The sequence below is a fragment of the Scyliorhinus canicula genome, chromosome 15, assembly GCF_902713615.1.
Source record: "Scyliorhinus canicula chromosome 15, sScyCan1.1, whole genome shotgun sequence".
Classification (NCBI taxonomy): Eukaryota; Metazoa; Chordata; class Chondrichthyes; order Carcharhiniformes; family Scyliorhinidae; genus Scyliorhinus; species Scyliorhinus canicula.
The window spans coordinates 74,350,610-74,372,093 of NC_052160.1; the positions used below are offsets into that span (position 1 = coordinate 74,350,610).

At 42.8% G+C, this 21,484-nt stretch overlaps 2 protein-coding genes across 11 annotated transcripts in view; one reads left to right on the top strand and one right to left on the bottom strand.

Annotated features, from left to right (window-relative positions):
• Positions 1 to 9,104, bottom strand: part of luc7l (LUC7-like (S. cerevisiae)) — a 74,897-nt gene extending 65,793 nt beyond the window's left edge. The window contains exons 1-4 of one of the 7 annotated variants that reach the window (XM_038820316.1): positions 8,863 to 9,089; positions 6,837 to 6,907; positions 5,946 to 6,040; positions 1,029 to 1,096 (exon numbers count right to left, since the gene is read on the bottom strand). Coding sequence is in view for 1 of the 7 variants with exons in the window: in XM_038820312.1 (XP_038676240.1) it covers positions 5,946 to 6,040; positions 8,863 to 8,923 (156 nt within the window). In the remaining 6 variants the exon portion in view is untranslated. The other 6 variants (XM_038820315.1, XM_038820313.1, XM_038820318.1 and 3 more) reach the window with 6 other exon arrangements.
• Positions 8,499 to 21,484, top strand: part of fam234a (family with sequence similarity 234 member A) — a 54,467-nt gene continuing 41,481 nt past the window's right edge. For 3 of the 4 annotated variants that reach the window (XM_038820308.1, XM_038820310.1, XM_038820307.1), the window contains exons 1-4: positions 9,356 to 9,498; positions 15,478 to 15,846; positions 16,095 to 16,208; positions 20,974 to 21,156. In XM_038820308.1, the coding sequence (XP_038676236.1) occupies positions 15,576 to 15,846; positions 16,095 to 16,208; positions 20,974 to 21,156 (568 nt within the window). In that variant the 5' untranslated portion in view covers positions 9,356 to 9,498; positions 15,478 to 15,575. Of the gene's footprint in view, positions 8,626 to 9,355; positions 9,499 to 15,477; positions 15,847 to 16,094; positions 16,209 to 20,973; positions 21,157 to 21,484 lie in introns of those variants that run through there. The other variant, XM_038820311.1, reaches the window with a different exon arrangement.

Below are 21,484 nucleotides of genomic sequence, written 5' to 3' on the forward strand. Positions count from 1 at the left end.
GAGGCGTAGATGGAGCAGAGTTTGTAAGGAGCATCCAGGAGAGTTTTTTAGAGCAGTATGTAAATAGTCCAACTCGGGAAGGGGCCATACTGGACCTGGTATTGGGGAATGATCCCGGCCAGGTGGTTGATGTTTCAGTCGGTGATTACTTTGGGAATAGCGATCACAATTCCGTAAGTTTTAGAATACTCATGGACAAGGACAAGAGTGGTCCGAAAGGAAGAGTGCTAAATTGGGGAAAGGCAGAGTATAACAAAATTCGGCAGGAGCTAGGGAATGTGGATTGGGAGCAGCTGTTTAAGGGTAAATCCACATTTGAAATGTGGAAGTCTTTTAAGGAAAGGTTGATTAGAGTGCAGGACAGACATGTTCCTGTGAAAATGAGAGATAGAAATGGCAAGATTAGGGAACCATGGATGCCGGGTGAAATTGTGAGACTAGCTAAGATGAAAAAGGAAGCATATGTAAGATCGAGGCGACTCAAAACTGATGAAGCTTTGGAGGAATATCGGGAAAGTAGGACGAATCTCAAATGCGCAATAAAAAGGGCTAAAAGGGGTCATGAAATATCTTTGGCTAACAGGGTTAAGGAAAATCCCAAAGCCTTTTATTCATATGCAAGGAGCAAGAGGGTAACTAGGGAAAGGATTGGCCCACTCAAAGACAAGAGAGGGAATTTATGCGTGGACTCAGAGGAAATAGGTGAGATTCTTAATGAGTACTTTGCATCAGTATTCACAAAGGAGAGGGACAAGACGGATGTTGAGGCTAGGGATGGATGTTTAAATACTCTAGGTCAAGTTGTCAAGTTTTGGGTATTCTAAAAGACATTAAGGTGGACAAGTCCCCAGGACCGGATGGGATCTATCCCAGGTTACTGAGGGAAGCGAGGGTCGAAATAGCTGGGGCCTTAACAGATATCTTTACAGCATCCTTGAGCACGGGTGAGATCACGGAGGACTGGAGAATTGCTAATGTTGTCCCTTTGTTTAAGAAGGGTAGCAGGGAAAATCCAGGGAATTACAGACCTGTGAGCTTGACGTCAGTGGTAGGCAAACTGTTGGAGAAGATACTGAGGGATAGGATCTATTCACATCTGGAAGAAAATAGACTTATCAGTGATAGGCAGCATGGTTTTGTGCAAGGCAGGTCATGTCTTACAAACCTAATAGAATTCTTTGAGGAAGTGACAAAGTTAATTGATGAGGGAAGGGCTGAGATGTCTTATACATGGACTTCAGTAAGGCGTTTGATAAGGTTTCCCATGGCAGGTTGATGGAAAAAGTGAAGTCGTATGGGGTTCAGGGTGTACTAGCTAGATGGATAAAGAACTGGCTGGGCAACAGGAGACAGAGAGTAGTGATGGAAGGGAGTGTCTCAAAATGGAGAAGGGTGACTAGTGGTGTTCCACAGGGATCCATGCTCGGACCACTGTTGTTTGTGATCTACATAAATGACCTGGAGGAAGGTATAGGTGGTCTGATTAGCAAGTTTGCAGATGATACTAAGATTGGTGGAGTTGCAGATAGCGAGGAGGACTGTCAGAGAATACAACAAAATATAGATAGTTTGGAGAGTTGGGTAGAGAAATGGCAGATGGAGTTCAATCCAGGCAAATGTGAGGTGATGCATTTTGGAAGATCAAATTCAAGAGCGGACTATATGGTCAATGGAAGGGTCCTGGGGAAAATTGATGTACAGAGAGATCTGGGAGTTCAGGTCCATTGTACCCTGAAGGTGGCAACGCAGGTCGATAGAGTGGTCAAGAAGGCATACAGCATGCTTGCCTTCTTCGGACAGGATATTGAGTACAAGAGTAGGCAGGTCATGTTACAGTTGTATAGGACTTTGGTTAGGCCACATTTGGAATACTGCGTGCAGTTCTGGTCGCCACATTACCAGAAGGATGTGGATGCTTTGGAGAGGGTGCAGAGGAGGTTCACCAGGATGCTGCCTGGTACGGAGGGTGCTAGCTATGAAGAAAGGTTAAGTAGATTAGGATTGTTTTCGTTGGAAAGACGGAGGTTGAGGGGGGACCTGATTGAGGTATACAAAATTGAGGGGTATGGACAGGGCTGATAGCAACAAGCTTTTTCCAAGAGTGGGGGTGTCAGTTACAAGGGGTCACGATTTCAAGGTGAGAGGGGGAAAGTTTAAGGGAGATGTGCGTGGAAAGTTTTTAACGCAGAGGGTGGTGGGTGCCTGGAACGCTTTACCAGCGGTGGTGGTAGAGGCGGGCACGATAGCATCATTTAAGAGGCATCTAGACAAGTATATGAACGGGCGGCAGCAGAGGGAAGTAGACCTTGGAAAATAGGAGACAGGTTTAGATAAAGGATCTGGATCGGCGCAGGCTGGGAGGGCCGAAGGGCCTGTTCCTGTGCTGTATTTTTCTTTGTTCTTTGTTGTATATCTACCACCCTCAATTTAAAGCTATGTCCCCTCGTGTTGGTCATCACCAGCCGAGGAAAGAGACTCTCACTGTCCACCCTATCTAACCCTCTGACTATCTTATATGTCTCTATTAAGTCACCTCTCAGCCTTCTCCTCTCTAACGAAAACAATCTCAAGTCCCTGAGCCTTTCCTCATAAGACCTTCCCTCCATACCAGGCAACATCCTAGTAAATCTCCTCTGAACCCTTTCCAAAGCTTCCACATCCTTCCTATAATGTGGTGACCAGAACTGCACGCAGTACTCCAGGTGCGGCCGCACCAGAGTTTTGTACAGCTGCAGCACGACCTCGTGGCTCCGAAACTCAATCCCCCTACTGATAAAGGCTAGCACACCATATGCCTTCTTAACAGCCCTATTAATCTGGGTGACAACTTTCAGGGATTTATGTACCTGGATGCAGAGATCTCTGTTCATCTACACTTCCAAGAATCTTGCCATTAGCCCAGTACTCTGCATTCCTGTTCCTCCTTCCAAAGTGAACCACCTCACACTTTTCCGCATTAAACTCCATCTGCCACCTCTCAGCCCAGCTCTGCAGCTTATCTATGTCCCTCTGCAACCTATAACATCCTTCAGCACTATCCACAACACCACCGACCTTTGTGTCATCTGTAAATTTACTAACCCATCCTTCTACACCCTCTTCCAGGTCATTTATAAAAATGACAAACAGCAGTGGCCCCAAAACAGATCCTTGCGGTACACCACTAGTAACTGAACTCCAGGATGAACATTTGCCATCAACCACCACCCTCTGTCTTCTTTCAGCTAGCCAATTACTGATCGAAACCGCTAAATCACCTTCAATCCCATACTTCCGTATGTTCTGCAATAGCCTACCATGGGGAACCTTATCAAATGCCTTACTGAAATCCATATGCACCACATCAACCGCTTTACCCTCATCCACCTGTTTGGTCACCTTCTCAAAAAACTCAATCACATCCTTAGCATCAGTAATTTACAATCTATATTAATGACTTAGATGAGGAGTTTGAGTGTTATGTATGAAGGTTTACTGACAACAAAAAGTTAAGCGGGAAAGTAAGTGGTGAGAAAAATGCAAGCAGGCTATAGAATCATAGAATTAACAGTGCAGTAGGAGGCCATTTGGTCTGTCGAGTCTGCACTGGCTCTTGGAAAGAGCATCCCACCTAAGCCCACACCTCCACCCTATCCCCGTAACCCACCTACCTCAAGGGTAATTTAGCATGGCCTATCCACCAGATGTGCAATGGCACATCTTTGGACTGTGGGAGGAAACCGGAACACCTGGAGGAAACCCACTAAGACACAGGGAGCACATGCAGACTCCACACAGACAGTGACCCAAGCCCAAGAGAGATACAAGATAGGTTGAGTGAGTGGGCAAGAACATAAAGTTATCCACTTTGGTAGAAAAAATAAAAAGGCAGAAATATTTGAACTTGAGAGACTGAGAAATATTTGCCTTCACAGGAATCTGGATAGCCTTGCATATGAATGAGAATGTTTAAAATGTAGATACAGCAACTAGTTAGTAACATAAGTTGTGAGTTAGGTTTTGTTACAAACGCATTGAAGTAAATGAGTAAGTTTTACTATAATTAAACAGGGCATTGGTGGGGCCACACCTGGAGTAATGTGTGTAGCTTTGGTCTCCTTACCCAATGAAAGATATATTTGCCATAGAAAGAGGCCAACAAAGTGCCACTAGAGTGGGATGACAGAATTGTATAATAATAATAATAATCTTTATTAGTGTCACAAGTAGGCTTACATTAACACTGCAATGATGTTGGGCAGCACAGTAGCACAAGTGGATAGCACTGTGACTTCACAGCTCCAGGGTCCCAGGTACGATTCCCCCCTGGGTCACTGTGTCTGTGCGGAGTCTGCACATTCTCCCCGTGTCTTCATGGGTTTCCTCCGGGTGCTCCAGTTTCCTCCCACACTCCAAAGACATGCAGGTTAGGTGGATTGGCCATGATAAATTGCCCTTAGTAACCAAAACGTTTAGGAGGGATTATTGGGTTACAGGGATAGGGTGGAAGTGAGGGCTTAAGTGGGTCGGTGCAGACTCAATGGCCTTCTGCACTATATGTTCTATGTTACTGCAAAAATCCCCTTGTCACACAGTAGCGCCTGTTCGGGTACACAGAGAGAATTCAGAATGTTCAATTCACCCAATAAGCACGACTTTCTGGACTTGTGGGAGGACACTGGAGCACCGGAGGAAACCCATGCAGACACCGGCAGAACGTGCAGACTCTGCACAGACAATGACCCAAGCTGGGAATCGAACCCGGTCCCTGGCGCTGCAAACAGCAACAGTCCTAACCACAGGAACTTTCCTGTGAGAGCAATTGTGTGGCTCACCTTAAATAATTACTTGGGAGCTTAGCAGAATGTGAAATGATCCAATTGAAATATATGATGCAGAGAAAATGTTTACCCTGGGTAAAGGATGCAGAACATGACGTTTCGGTCGATGGGAGAAAGGCAAAGAGAAATTTCTTCAAAGGGCATGATGTATTTTGGAATAGATCCCAGAGAGCTGCAAGTGTTCAATCATTGAGCATATTTAATTCAGAGATCGATACACTTTTGAGAGCTTAAGGAATTAAGGAATATGGGGAAAGTATGGAAAGGTGGAAGTGAGGTAGATCAATTATGATTTTCTTGAATGGCAATCAGGCTGAAAGGACCAAATGGCCTACTCTTGCTTCTATTTAGGTTCTTATCAGGGTACAAATTCCAACAATATTGGCATACAGTTGGATACAAACTCAGGCTAAAATCATTGGGCCAAATCTTGCAGTCTCTGGATTGCCAGAGATACCACTGAAGATGTGCCCTGGGATCCTGCATGTGGACCTACATGAGAATTGCCCGTAAAGTTCAAACTTCCGATGGGCAATTTCCCTGCTTCCCAGACCTCTATGAGAAAGTCTCCAACTCTACTCTGATGGAGTTCCCCGAGGGACGATATGCTATGCATTTCTTGGACAGCCAAAATCAGAAGATCCCAGAAGAAATGCGCAGCAGGTCAAGTTGGAGGAATCTTCGAGCACAGCAGCAAACCACTCATCACTGCTGCTCCACAGATAATTTGGGCCATTAAGCATTTAGTTGGAGTTTCACTCTAAACATTTCAGCTTGACAGAACTAACAAATGTTTGCTTCAACTACTGCAAGTGTGCCGGCTTAATTTTCTTGAGACACAAGTTGGATAGACCATCACCTAAATGATGGTCTAGATTTCAGGACCAGGGCGAGGTTCCAGTACTCTGCTGACCTTGGAGTCAAACAATCTCTCTAATGTAGAATTCCCCTTCCCCGACATTAGAAATCTGAAGTATAAACCATCCATTCAAAAAGCTTGGAGAGGAAGGAATCCATGAGCCAGAAGTACTAGATTTAATAAAAGTTGTTTTTCAAAATTTTGCATTAACTATTCTTCTTTGCATTCTCCCAAAACAGTAAAAAGGCATTAAAAGGACTACATACCGTTCCAGAAAGAATGTCATGAGGACAGCAACCAAGAAGGTGACTCTTGCAAACTCTATCATCTGAGAATTTCACACGTTGTCGTGTTGCATCTCCTGAAAGAAGGCAGTTCAAAGTTGATGAGCTCAAAATTGAACAGAGATATTTTTGAATAAATGGACTTATCACCAGGCTGCTTTACAGCCAACTTACTGTACTAATGGCTTCTTGTTCTTAATAACGTGACTACCTCTTCATCTTTACTGCAGAATAGGAACAGTCTTCACACAAAGTATACAGAATTCATTAAGCAACACCTTGCGAATGCATTCTTCTTAAATCTTGGGCCTCGACAATGCTGTACTTTGATCAGACAATAGAAAATGCCATAATGGCACTTTTTTTTTAAATTGCAAAAGCATGCCTACAAAAGGTAATAAGCACTCAAATTGAACGATGGGTGGTTTGTTTTATTGACACTACATTGTAACATCCAACACTTTCAGAAAAAGAACTCAGGTTAGGATTTTTATACACACTGTGAGCATCCATAAGGTACCACTCAGCATCTTCAACCTTTGCGCCTCATCTGCAGAGATTCTTACTTGCTGGAAAAAAATTAAAAAGGGAAGGTTTTCTGGGCCACACCTGTAGTAAGGTAGTTACAGGAATGATACAAAGAATAAAGGTAAAATGTAACTGTTATGTGACAATTTAATGCCATTTTGTGTATATGATAAATGTGTAATATTAAAATATCATTCCTTCAGACTTGCAAGTATCCCAATACTACTGTAGTGTTTCCCACTGTATGCAGTTTATATTTAGTCTATGCTGTTTATATTAATTACTTCTGAAAAGCAAACACTTTTTTGATATTCATAACAGCTTTAAAAATTATTCATGACTCACGGCTCGATGAACATGAGGCTTTTCTGCAACTCCCTTGCAGATTGATGTAGGCAGGCAAAGATACATTGAACCTTTATAAATAAAACAAGGGGCCACAATTGTTCAGTTTGTATGAATAGAGATATGGGAAGCAAATTTCAAATGCAACTAAATAAAACATAACTGAGTTTCCTGCAACAAAATCGAAGTTAGGTGCAAACCATAAATTTGCACAAAATCAAAAACCTAAAAAAGGAACATACAGGTAACAGCTAGTGTCTTTTCAGTTTAGAACAGGAAACAGAGGATAAAAAGAACAAGCATCTGACATTACAGCTTTCCCTTCTCTTTACAGGTAAGAGAACACAGGAAGCGCATTTTTAAAACTTCCATTTAAACAAACTTTCAAAAGGAACTGCCTTCTCGTTTACAACTCTGAGGTTTAAAATTGACCACTTCCCTGTCCAATATAAATCGTTGAATGAACCTTGTTCTTTTAAAAGTTCTAAACTTTAAAATTAATCGTCAAATATAATCAGATGTTCAAAGTTTTCTTTAAAAAAATAAAGCTCAATATTTTCCATCAGACAAAACATCTGATACATGTAATGCAATGTAGTGAAAATAAATCAACAGTACCCAAGTGTGCCATCACTGAGAACATTTTTGTGCTAAAATAGGTCTGCTGATATCAAGGGGACAGAAAGGCAAAAATTTTTTTTAAAGGATTTGTAAAAATATTTGTAGTGTCCACTTTTAACTTTAAAGGACACACTCGTCTTTGAAAAGCTCCTTGAGCTAAAACGATCAAGAAAAATCACATTTTTGATCCACCAAAGTTGCAACAAATATGCAACCTTCAAAGATTACTCTCTCAAAACAAAAAATGTTACCAATGTTACATTTATTAAGGAATATTGGAATAACTCCTTCCTCTCCGAGAGTGCTGTATACAAACCATTCACATTGCTTCAAGATCCAAAGAGTTCATCTAATTTTCTTTTTTGATTTGCTTATGTAACACGAACAAGTGTGGGGTGCAAGATAGGAAAAGTTACACAAATAAACTTTCCCCAGTTCACAAGGAATATATTTGGCAAACTATGCAACTTACATAAAAAGTACATAATTCATTTTTTTGAGACGGAGATGAATGTGAGCACAGTCTCTCAAAGATCTTGAAATACAAAGTTTTCAAATGAAACATGAATGTCTATGACACTGTCGTATGGTGCCAATAACATCCAACGGGAACTGCTTTCATAGAATCTCTTTTCCATCTCAAAATCTAGCAGTACTCTCGAGTGAATACATTACTTCACCATCTCTCGATTTTATACATGGCAATGGCTAGGAATCAAATATTGCAGACCTGCAGGATACAGCATCTCCCAAACATATGGACATCACAACATACAAATGTGTCTCTATTTTGATGCACCAATTTTTTGCAATCTATTTGAAATGTTTGGCATATAACTGGATTTGAATTTCCCTTCAAAGGTGAAGTACAAGTCACAAAATTCAAACATTTTGTGTTACGCAGAATTTGTACTCATGCCTCCAACGGTAGATTTTGGAGGGATTGTTTCCCCAACAGCAGGTCCACCCCAATTACAACCAAGAACGGTTTCTTGGAAACAAAACTAACAAGAGCTGCTTGTGTGTCAGTGAACTTTCCCTCTTTCAGCAGCACTGCGGTGTGGGTGGAAGAACAACTTTGAGCGTGAGTTAGTCTGTTTGCGTCCGACACGCAGGGTCAAGTCCTGCGCTCGAAGCTGATGGGTGATTCTCCAGCAGAGTGGACCCAGTGAGTGAAGGGGGGTCGGGATGGGATAGTCTGAGGCCTACAATCCTCCATGTGGCCTGGCGGTTAGCCTCCCTCCCTTCAGTGTGGGCCACACCTTGAGTACTGTTGCATTTTCTTTTCCCTCGGCTTAGCGGGTGGCTTTTGTTAACCAGGCCGATTTTAAAACGAGATTCCACTCCGGGAGAAGGAGACAAGAAAGCGGCAGCGCCGGAAACATCAAAGTAGAGACGCACTTACCGTCCCTGGAGGTGCCCATGAGCTGGTCCAACATCGCTCTCATTTGAGCCTGAGCCGACATTGTGTTTTATTTTGTTTATTATTGTCTCTCACGATCTCAGTTTATGTTTTATGATTATTTTAAAACGATATATGTTATGTGGGTAACTGACGGAAAACACTTCAGCCGAACCCTGAGGCCTATAACTGGGCGCTCTCCCTCAGTAACGTACCAAACTTCCGGCACCCACAACCCGCCAGCGTGGGGCCCGCCGGGAACTGGAGTCCCGGCCCCAACGGTTGACGCGGCGTCGGGTGGCAGAGTGGACTACACTACCCAGAGCGCACCGCGCCTGGCGCGGAGCCCGCCGGGAGCTGATGTCCCGGCCCCAACGATTAACCCTCAGTGGGGTGGCATGGGGGACTACACTACCCAGAGTGCATTACGCTCTGGGCGTGTCCCGCCGGGAACTGGAGTCCATCCCCAATGGTTAACCCGCCGCCGGTTGGCGGAGTGAACTACACTACCCGGAGTGCACCGCAGGACTAGGCACACAAGCGCAGTGCAGTGAGGTGGACATGACCGGGCGCAGGGCGGCCGTCCTGAGGCGGTTATATCTCTGTCTGTGTGGATGGTTTCAGAGCGGCTGCTTAACTGTAAGAATCTAACTTCCCCGTCTTTATTTATAATAAACCCCAGTGGCTGTTGTTCAAGTAGTTGTTTATTTTTTACCGCCTTGTTTACAGTGTGTTTCCAGGGGGAGGCCCCCTGGCTGGTTGTCCTGGATATTTTGTTTTCTGCTGACACAGTCATTATTGTTTTTTTCTGAGACTCAGGAGATGAATTATGCCGCCAGGAATAAGAAAAAAAGTGCTGATTTTTGTTGTTCCCTCAGGTTAAACGACTAACCAATCACTATTTGTCGATTATTATTTTTGTCTACTGTGTATGTACTGCGTGTATTCCCTTGGCCACAGAAAATACTTTTCACTGCACTTCAGTACATGTGACAATAAATCAGTCAATCAATAAATTAAATGTAAATGCTCACACCGGTCCAGGAAGATGAAATATATTTCTGTTGTGCAGCAAAAGTGAGAGAGAGAACCTGCCTTATGAAACTGGGCTTGTGCCTCTTTCTACATCACACACCCTCGCCCAAATTTACTCTGGTTTATTGTATCAACTCCTGTTTCTATAGCACAGAGGAGGAAAGTCTTCTGAACTTGTAATACCAGAGATGTATGGGCAGCTAGCTCCTTTCCGACATATGTGTCAAAGGCTCACCAGATGTGCCTGGAATACTTCAGATCTCAGTAGTGGGGGGAAATTATGCTTCACATACCTGTGTTCAGAAATGTCAAGTGAAACCTTTCTGGTCCGTACTTGGTGAGTCGGTAACCCAACACAGAGGGAGCGTCCCAATGCACCTACCATCACTAGTTCAGGGCAGAAGTTGGGAAAAATAGTTGAATAGGACAATTGTTCTCACCTTAAGTATGTTGGAGTGAGGTCATGATAGACCTTTAGACAGATTAAAAAATGGCAGGTATTTTTGAGGTTTTGGACATTATTGCCCAGTTTGTTGTGTCTCATGCCCCAAATCTGCCAGTAATTCACAGGAAAATCCAAACAAATTAGTATGGTGTTGCTGTACAGACAGAACACTTAACCCTGTTTTTTTCAGAATTCCCATGCTCACTCTTTCTGCTCCTCATTACCTCTTGCTGCTAGGTTGGCCAAACATATAGGATGTTTGGATATACTGATGTTACCTTGGAATTCTGAGCAAGATGTTTTAAATGCCACTGCCATATTGATGATTATTACACCCTTCTGTGTCAGAAAACAGTGTAGAGAGGCTAATCCCAAGTGTTGGAGGACAGAATAATGAACAAAAGTGTTGACCCCAAACTTGCAAAGAAATGGTTTCTTGGGGATTTTTTTCTCTGTTCAGACAAGATCAGAAGTGACGTGGAACAGTGAAGGTTTGTGAGTACTGTCATGTGAGAGTACCTTTGAGAAATGGGTGGTTAAGAAATGTACCTTTAAGAAATGGGTGTTTATCAGTGATGTCAGAGCTGGTGGAGCTGGGCTGTCTGACAGCTTTTTACTTTTGTTCTAGGCTGTTTGCTGCAGGGTGTGTTTTAGTTTTGTTTTCAGTGTTGGAGCTGAAGCCAGACAGAGCAGGTGTATTGTTGATCTCTCTGCCATGAAAAGACTATCTCTTGATCATTTGGTGAATTCAGAATTATAAATGTTCTCAGTAGTGAATGTAAACGTGCTTCTGTTAAAGGTTTTTCTTTTGTCTTCTGGATGTTGTTTGGGAAGTTATTAAGGATTACTTAGTGTTGTATTCTTTGGGGGTTGTATTTGAATTGATGGTTGCTAAGATGTTCACTGTATGTTTTAAAAAGGTTAACTTGAGTTTATAGAATAAGCATTGTTTTGCTTTAAAAAAATACTTTTCCATTTCTGCTGTACCACACCTATAGAGTGGGCCGCATGCTCCCCATACCGCAATCTATTAAAAGTTGTGGGTCAGGTAAACTCCATGATATACTTTGAGGTTCTCTAAACCCTGGCCCATAACAGTACAAATGGACAGAAATTCAGGACCCATGTCAATACTAATTCATACAATATGATTTGTAGCTGGAATGCACCTCTGGGGAAAGGTAGTGTAGGTAAAATGGGGAATGTGGGTCTTATTGGATGTAGGACTGGAGATGGGTGGAGAGATAAGAACAGTGAGATCTTGAAGGGATTTGAGCATAAAGGTAAACATTTATAATTTGAAGCATTGTGGGATGGAAGCCAATAGAAGTCTGTGAGCAAAGGACTTTTCAGGTAAATGAGACTTCATGTGGGATAGTATATGGACGATAAAATTTAGAATGGTTGAAGTTTATCAAGGCTGGATGACGAGTTTAACAAGAGTAGGGAGATGATGATGTAGACGTAATGTCACTGGGCTAATGATCCAGAGGCCAGGCTCGTGTTCTGGGGACATGGATTCAAATCCCACCAAGGCAGCAGGTGGAATTCAAATCCAATTAATAAATCTGAAATATAAAGCTAGTTTCAGTAAGGGTGACCATGTCAACTGTCCTAAATAGTTGTCCATCTGCTTCACTAATGTCCTTTAGGGAAATAAATCTGTTGTCCGTACCTGGTCTGGCCTACACGTGACTCTAGACCACAGTAATCCATAGAATCCCTATAGTGCATAAGGAACCATTCCACCCATCAAGTCTGCACCAACCCTCTGAAAAAGCCCACTCCCCCACCACCGAACCTGCACATCTTTGGACACGAAGGTGCAATTTAGCATGGCCAATCCATCCAACGTGCACATCTTTGGACTGTGGGAGGAAACTGCAGCACCCGGAGGAAATCTACGCAGAGTCTGGGAGAACGCCCAACCTCCACAAGATGGTCACCCAAGGCCGGATTCGAACATGGGTCCCTGGCGCTGTGAGGTAGCAGTGCTAACCACTGTGTCACCATGACGACTCTACACTGTAATGTGGTTAACTTTTAACTGCTCTCTGCAATGGTTGCGCAGGCCCCTCAGTTTAAGGTAATTTGGGGTGGGCAACAAATGGTGGCCTTTTCAGCAATGTCCACATCCTGTGAATGAATGAAGAGAACCAGGGGAGGGTTAAAATAATTGAGTCTGGATGTGACAAGAGACATGGATATAGGTTTTCGTAGCACCTGAAGCAGAGGTGGAAGGAAAGTGTGTTTGTGATGGAGACAGTCATCAACTCAGCTGTAAATTAACTAGGATGTCATGGTTGTGATCAGTTTAGTTCCATCCGAGAAGGAAAAGGAATCAATGATGAGAGTGTGTCATTAGTAGCAGAGGCTGCAGACAATGGTTCAATCTTTCAAATATTTAAGTGGAGGAAATACACCCAGTAGTGGATGTTGGACGAGGATCTGATGACATGGAGGCTATGGAGGGTTCAGAAAGATGGTGGAAATGTCAGGCTGGGTGTTGTCAAAGGCATATAGAACCTGATAAATCTGCAGATGTCACAAACAAGTAAGTAAGGAAGAGGAGAGGGTCCAAAGATAGATCCTCATGGGAATTCCAGACGTTTATGGTGCGAGAGTGGGAAAAGAAGCCACTGCTGAAGATGCTATGTCTATAGTTACACAGGTGAGATTGGGACCAGGTGAGAGTACCCCACTGAGCTGGACAATGGATTTCAGGCAGTGGAGGATGACGGTGTGGCTGATCATATCAAAGGTTGGAGAACATAAGAACTAGGAGCAGGAGTAGGCCATCTGGCCCCTCGAGCCTGCTCCGCCATTCAATTAGATCATGGCTGATCTTTTGTGGACTCAGCTCCACTTTCCGGCCCGAACACCATAACCCTTAATCCCTTTATTCTTCAAAAAACTATCTATCTTTACCTTAAAAACATGTAATGAAGGAGCCTCAACTGCTTCACTGGGCAAGGAATTCCATAGATTCACAACCCTTTGGGTGAAGAAGTTCCTCCTAAACTCAGTCCTAAATCTACTTCCCCTTATTTTGAGGCTATGCCCCCAAGTTCTGCTGTCACCCGCCAGTGGAAACAACCTGCCCGCATCTATCCTATCTATTCCCTTCATAATTTTAAATGTTTCTATAAGATCCCCCCTCATCCTTCTAAATTCCAACGAGTACAGTCCCAGTCTACTCAACCTCTCCTCATAATCCAACCCCTTCAGCTCTGGGATTAACCTAGTGAATCTCCTCTGCACACCCTCCAGCGCCAGTACGTCCTTTCTCAAGTAAGGAGACCAAAACTGAACACAATACTCCAGGTGTGGCCGCACTAACACCTTATACAATTGCAACATAACCTCCCTAGTCTTAAACTCCATCCCTCTAGCAATGAAGGACAAAATTCCATTTGCCTTCTTAATCACCTGTTGCACTTGTAAACCAACCTTCTGTGACTCATGCACTAGCACACCCAAGTCTCTCTGAACAGCGGCATGCTTTAATATTTTATCGTTTAAATAATAATCCCGTTTGCTGTTATTCCTACCAAAATGGATAACCTCACATTTGTCAACATTGTATTCCATCTGCCAGACCCGAGCCCATTCACTTAACCTATCCAAATCCCTCTGCAGACTTCCAGTATCCTCTGCACTTTTCGCTTTACCACTCATCTTAGTGTCATCTGCAAACTTGGACACATTGCCCTTGGTCCCCAACTCCAAATCATCAATGTAAATTGTGAACAATTGTGGGCCCAACACGGATCCCTGAGGGACACCACTAGCTACTGATTGCCAACCAGAGAAACACCCATTTATCCCAACTCTTTGCTTTCTATTAATTAACCAATCCTCTATCCATGCTACTACTTTACCCTTAATGCCATGCATCTTTATCTTATGCAGCAACCTTTTGTGTGGCACCTTGTCAAAGGCTTTCTGGAAATCCAGATATACCACATCCATCGGCTCCCCGTTATCTACTGCACTGGTAATGTCCTCAAAAAATTCCACTAAATTAGTTAGGCATGACCTGCCTTTAACGAACCCATGCTGCGTCTGCCCAATGGGACAATTTCTATCCAGATGCCTCGCAATTTCTTCCTTGATGATAGATTCCAGCATCTTCCCCATTACCGAAGTTAAACTCACTGGCCTATAATTTCCTGCTTTCTGCCTACCTCCTTTTTTAAACAGTGGCGTCACGTTTGCTAATTTTGTACAAGGAAGGAGGATTACAGTTACAGACAATGTCAAACGTGGCTTGGATTAGAGATGCTTCAGTGCTGTAGCAGAGATGGAAGCTCAGAGTATGAGATTTAAGCATAGACTTGTAAAATGGACACTGAAAATGTCTGGAGAAGCACACAGGGTACCTGTAAGTTTATCCCTGGGGAAATCAACAGAAAGTCAGCAGAACAAAGGGATTTGAGTAATGATGGGGAGGGACGGATGGAGGGAAGGAGGAGATTGGGTTGTGGTGGTTTCAAAATATCCAAGAGGAAATAAGTGAAAAGTGGCAGGAGGGAACATCCTGAGAGGGTTCAACAGAAGATTTAAAAAATCTCTTCCTCCGTTGCACAGGTGTGGTCTGGACAGCCACATGGAAAAATTCAGCATTCAGCCAGTTTGTCCATTTTGCTAAAAGGCATGTTGAGTCTGATAACATACAGCATGACTATTTATTGTTCTTTGTTCTTTCGACACTAGGAAGTGCTGAGGGTTTTGGCCAAGGATGGTATCATGACCGGTACAGGCTTGAAGGGCTGAAGGGCCTGTCCTGTGCTGTATTATTCTTTGTTATTTAGCATTTTTGCAGAGTATCGCTGCAACAATTATACTTTTGTCCTAAAATATCTTTTGTAATGTCTCGAGATTCCTTTTAACTGTGACACCAAAGACGCTGATCACTGCTTTCTGCCTTGAATATAATTTCCCTTTGTTCCTTCTGCTGCCTCTTCAATTAACTGTAGTTACTTTGGGATCGGTAATTATATGCAATAGAAGCTCTTTGTTATGGAGAACATAGGGACGTGGAAATAGAAGGGACCGCGGTGTTTCAGCAGTTTGGATATTCGGTTAACCACATATTCACATACTGTGTATTTGACACTGTGTCTTTAACCTTGCAGGAAGAATAAAGAACAAATGGAGAGGATTTGCTCCAAGGATAGAAGAAGCATATTTTGAAACAATAACTGGCATCTGTATTGTGATGTAGGCTTGGAGCATGACGGAAAACAAAGATTTAGAGGGAGAGATCCATCCTCTGAAAAATGATGAGGGTAGAAACCAAGAGACAAATGAAGTTTCCAGTATAAACAAAGGAAGTATTATCAGGAAACATACAAAGTTCGGTCAGCTTTCCCGTTGGAGAACTGCTGCCTTCTTCTGCGCTTTATTCTTATGTCTGATTGTGGTATTTGCATTTTCATTCATAATACCTTGTCCAGTGAGGCCTGAGTCACAAAGAGCATGGGGCAGAACATATGAAGATGTAGGTAAGTTCCTTTATAATGCATGGATTGCGGATAATTAAAGACGCACAATGATGTGAGCAACCTAAATTTGCTGAGTGTTAATTTGATGAAAGATCCTTGTTTCACAGTTATTTCAGTATAATTTTAATTGTTCGCTTCATCGACAACAGGTATAAAGAAACTGCATTAAAATTGATAAAACAGAAGTAACTATATTTGAAGCAAGATGTTAACAATGTACTGATATGTTTATGTTATTTATATTACAGTGAGTTATCCTTTTTTCACACTGTGGGATGCAAACAGAGACAAAGTTACAGATGTGATATTTGCATTTAAGTATTTCAACAATACGAACGTCAATGGATCATGTGCAGCTGAGGGTAAGGGACTGTTATAATTATGTGGAACATATTGTTCCATTACGATGGTGCTCAGACTTGTGTCTCATGTTACAGCACCCTGGGCTTCAGCGCAGTCAATTCCAGCCCTATTTGACCCGGAGTAGCAACTTAATCAATAATTTTTCGAAAAATTACCGAAGTCTTTGGCCCTTAGCTTCCCAATGATTACAGTCATAGTCATAGACGTTTACAGCATGGAAATAGGCCCTTCGGCCCAACCTGTCCATGCCGCCCAGTTTTTACTACTTTTTTTTTTAAGTCACCAGGTTTACACATTTAAACACAAATTACTTTTTATTTATAACAAGAACTATAATGACATATGCAGGAAGTACAACTGGTTAACTATTATCAAATTATTAATCTCCCATTTAACTTGCCCCCACACTCAACACACTCCCACATGCACAAGACAAACAGAGAGGAGTAGAGGGGTGTAAAAAATATGTAATGAAAGGGATTAAATTATTTGTTTCAGATGGTGGTTTCTAGCATGCTGTCCTTCAAGTAGACTTTCAAATTGATATTTCTACTTTCCAGCCTGTACTGCTTTTTACTGGAGATTCATTCAGGTATCTGCATATTTAGAAATACAGCAGCTTGCAGCATGTCTGGAGAAAACATAAGGGAGAGAGAGCAGGTCCTTTTCTGTGTGTAGCCAGGTCAAAACTCTGCTTTCCTTGGGTCTCTGGAAATCATCAGAGATGATCCAATAACCACCTGTTACCAGGCAGAATACAGACTTTCATTGGCCACCAGCCAGTCAATCAAACCAAGTCCCACCCCATCTCTTTGGTTCCGAGATGTCTGCGTTTTGCTGTCCAAAGCTAGCACAGTATTCACTGATGCAACTTTTGAATTTCACATTCATTTTGCTGCTTGCCTTAAAGATAAATGGTAATCAAGCTTCCATGGATTAAAATAATAGCGGCACAAAAAATAAAGCTAAAATAAGGGAATCATCAGGAAAGACCTTTGCACTCATTTAAAAAAAATGTTTTATTGGATGTTTTTCATTTCTGACAGGCTTCATATCGTTCCATCGTGTCCCTCCTAAACTAGGTTTACCTCTCTTTGCTGTTCAAGTGGTCAAAATTTACATTAGTGTTAGAAGCATATACAGAGAACATTGGAACAACAAAACAAAAAAAGAAAAAACCGCATGGAATAAACTAACGAGATGAAACAAAAATGCTACAGTAAAAACAGTTTAAATTGCATTAACTGGCATTAGTAGAACTTCAGGTGGATGGCTTCATTGTCTGAGCCCCTTTTACTTCCATGCATTTCTTGAGACTGCATATAGTTCACGTTTTATTCAGCACATCCGTATGCGGGCACCTGCAAACCCCCCCCCCCACGGGCAGCATGGTAGCTCAGAGGTTAGCACAGTTGCTTCATAGCTCCAGGGTCCCAGGTTTGATTCCCGGCTTGGGTCACTGTCTGCGGAGTCTTCACATTCTCCCCGTGTCTGCGTGGGTTTCCTCCGGGTGCTCCAGCTTCCACTCACAGTCCAAAGATGTGCAGGTTAGGTGGATTGGCAATGATAAATTGCCCCTTAGTGTCCATAAAAAAGCTAGGTGGGTTACAGGGATAGGGTGGAGGCGTGAGCTAATGTAGGCTCCTTCCAAGGGCCGGTGCAGACTCGATGGGCCGGATGACCATCTTCTGCACTGTAGATTCTATGATTCTATGAGAAGACTTCAAACGTGTTCAGTAGTTCCCGTTATCTTGTCCGTGCTGCCCAGGGGGTTTGGCACATAGAGCATGTCGTGGATCCAGGTAACAGAGTGTGAAGGGGCATCGTGTAAAGTAGCCTTGCGTAGTACTGCGTCCATCTCTCTATAGTCCGGTATCCACTGCCTGCAATAGCCCACCATGCCGAGGAAGGTAAAGATTTCCTTTTTTGTGCACGGAGTTGGAACCCTTACTACAGCCTGTACGCTTTCAGACCCAAACCTCCGCTGTCCTTGCTGCAGCTGAAATCCCAAATACAGAACTGTCTCCTGACAGAATTGCAATATGTCCATTGAGGCCCTATGCCCTCTTTCTGCCAGATGTGATAATAACAAAAGGGTATTCTGTTGACAAACGAGCCCTCCCTCTGAGGTTATCAATAAATCGTCATCACATTGAGGGACTGTTGAGCCTGCAGGCAACTGGCACTCGTCCAAGTCACTTTTAATACTGTTGATTCCCATATGTAAAGCAATTAGATATTGACTTTCCGGGTGCAATGGTATGGAGAAAAAGGCTGAGAAAGTATCCATTGTTGGTGATCTAGAAGACAAAATGACATTTGCGTCCGGCACCAATGGAGCAATAGTGATAACAATGTTATTGATTGCTCTGAGATCTTGTCCAAACCACCACTTGTTGGGTCTTCCTACCTTTGGAATGGAGAGTACAGGGGTGTTGAAGGGGCTTTGTGTTCTCTTCAGCACCCCTTCCGCGGCCTGTTCGGAGAGGCTGTTCTTGCCCTTGGCTAAAAACAACTCGAGTACACATTTTGTTATCTTTCGGAGGACAATGTATTATCATAATAAGGCCGAGACCAAAATATTAAGTAGTATTTTGTTTATGTTACCTGACCTACTTATTTTCGTTCAAAAGCAGAGTTAACTATATAGTCAAGCATTTCCCAGCATGCTTCTAAGTTGGCAACTCATTAATTTCCCTTCCACAGAGTAGCAGGTCATCCGCATAGTGAAACTGTGCTCCCTGCTTCCAATTTGAATGCCTGTCCACCCTTTTGCTGCGATGGCCAGTGGCTCAATTGCCAGTGTGAACAGCAGTGGGGATAATGGGTGTGAATGCATCTCTCATTCACTTGTCTCTCAGTCCGGAAGAAACAATCTCGAACACGTTTGTACTTCAGAATATTCTTTATTGCGATCGGGGCCGCTCTCTAGGTATTCCGGGGAACCACATTGGAGAGTGCCAAAGTATTGCTCAAAACATCCTTTTTTTATATGTATTATTAGGGGGCTGTCCCTTACATTCACTTGAGCTTGTCCCCATTACAAAGCATAAATTTGTTATTGCCATAGTTCCAATACATGATTTTACAGACTTTGAGGTTATCTATTGGCACATGAGTATATAGCAGTCTTAGCTTAATTAGCAGGTGTTAGCTATAGTTGCAAGCGGCTCCCACATTTCATATCCTGTCATCTGGCCATGCTCCTTGTTTCTCAAGGCTATTCGGCTTATAGTCATGAGTCAGCTCACAAATTCAAATATCAACTCCCTTATCTCAACAAGTTCATTCTCCTTCAATGGCTTCAATAACAAGCTCCTCCACTTGTGATTTTCCACTAATGTATCCCATTCATTCTGGCTCTTTCTGGCTTTTAACCCTTGCTTCACATCCTCATTGGCACCCCTGTCTTGTGCCTTTGTGCAGCTTGAAATATTCAGAGCTGATGGAGTTCGTCCATACACTTGCCATCGAAACGCTGTACAAAAGTTTCACCCATGAACCCTGGTCCAAACCCAAGCAGCTCCTTGAGGTACTTCCATTCTACTCGATCGAAGGCTTTCTTAACATCCAGAGAGGTGATCACGTGTGGTGGCCCCTCCCTGGGTGGGGTCAAAATCGCATTCAGCAGGCATCTGATGTTCGTTGTTAGCTGTGTGCCCTTGATAAACCCGGTCTGATCTTCAACGATCACTCCATTCACCTCGCCAGAGCTTTCGCCAGGACTTTGGCATTAGTGTTAGGAGTAAAGTGGGTCTGTGTGACCCGCACTCCGTCGGGTCTTTGTCTTTTTTGGGGATCAGTGCAAGCGTGGGCGGGATGACTGACCCTTGCATTCGTGTTACAGTTTTTCAGATCATGATCTACAAGGCCCTTCTGAATGTGGTTTAATCATGTTTCTCTGGCCCTTGAATTTTATCGGTAGTGACTTCAAACCTAATCTCTTCCTGTAAGGTAAGCTGAAGTCAGCATCGTCCTGATGACCGCAGGCTGCTTTCCCCTTTGAGGGGGAGAGCTGACTGGTGGTGATTTAACCTGAGGATTACCACACCTCCGGTGAGGGGCAAGGTTGAGAAGGCAGGCTTCATGTGTGATGCTGTTACCACTAACAGGCCTAGCATTCATAGTTTGGACTATTCTGTTTAAAAGCAGTGAAACCAGCATACTCAAGTTTGCAAATTTATTGACATTGCATTGTTATATGCAGTTCACAGTGGTTAAGAGAGGGGAAAATTAAAAACATTAGCAAGGCACTTTATCGCTCAGCTTTATGAAACATTCATCCCTGTGTATTCTTAAAAGCTCCAGGTTATCACTCAGTAATTTAAAATCCGTAACAGCAAATTTTCATTTTCCTGTTACAAACTTTCATTAACAATTTCTCCCCAACTGAGTTGATAGCTAAAAACCCTCATGATGGTGAAAGTTATATTCAGACTAAACAATAAGACCTGCTGTACCCAGACAATGATTAGTGTGAAGACTTGTGTTTCTGTAGCTTATTATGGTATGTCCGGAGTTGTAATTCTAAAGATAAAACAATGAAAATACAGATGAGATGCAAGTATAATCGGCGTGAAGCAAGACACAATATCATTGAGTTTTCATAAGGCATTGCATCTGATTTCTGTTCAGTCACTGTGCTGAACATGCAGTGCTGACCTCTAGCTGCAAAGAAGTAATGTCATCTTTTATACATACTAAAATGTTTATTTGTACATCGAGATTATCTCTGTTAATTAATTTATTCTGCATCATTTTTAGGTCTGTTGTCTTGTGCGTATGTAACTGCTCTATCTGGAACCAATGGGAGTCTCCTGTGGCAGAGAGCTTTGGCTGAAGATGTTCAGCATGTGCAATGTGGAATTGAAAATCGAAGAAGTACAAAGTCTTCAGGCTGTCTAGTCATTGGAACGCCTCATCTCCTGACTGCAATCCATTCTTCTGGTATGTATTTCAAAATAAGTTTCCTTTTTCTAATATTGTTCTCCTAAGGACTTTATTTTCTTATATTATTTTAGTTGTTGGAAGAGACAGAACCAGTTATTTAAATAGATTTGTTTCCTTCTGTAAGGAAGAATAGAGTACAGACTTTTGAATCAAAGTTTAGTTAAAGAAGGTTAGACAATGGGGAAAATATTTTATCCAAGATAGATCTGGAGGAGGCAGATTGATGGGGGATGAGGAGAGGGGATAGAGGAACATGGGGAGAGGAGAAATGAGAGACAAATGGGCATTAGATAGTGGATGACCGTGGACAGAGATGGGGTGGTGA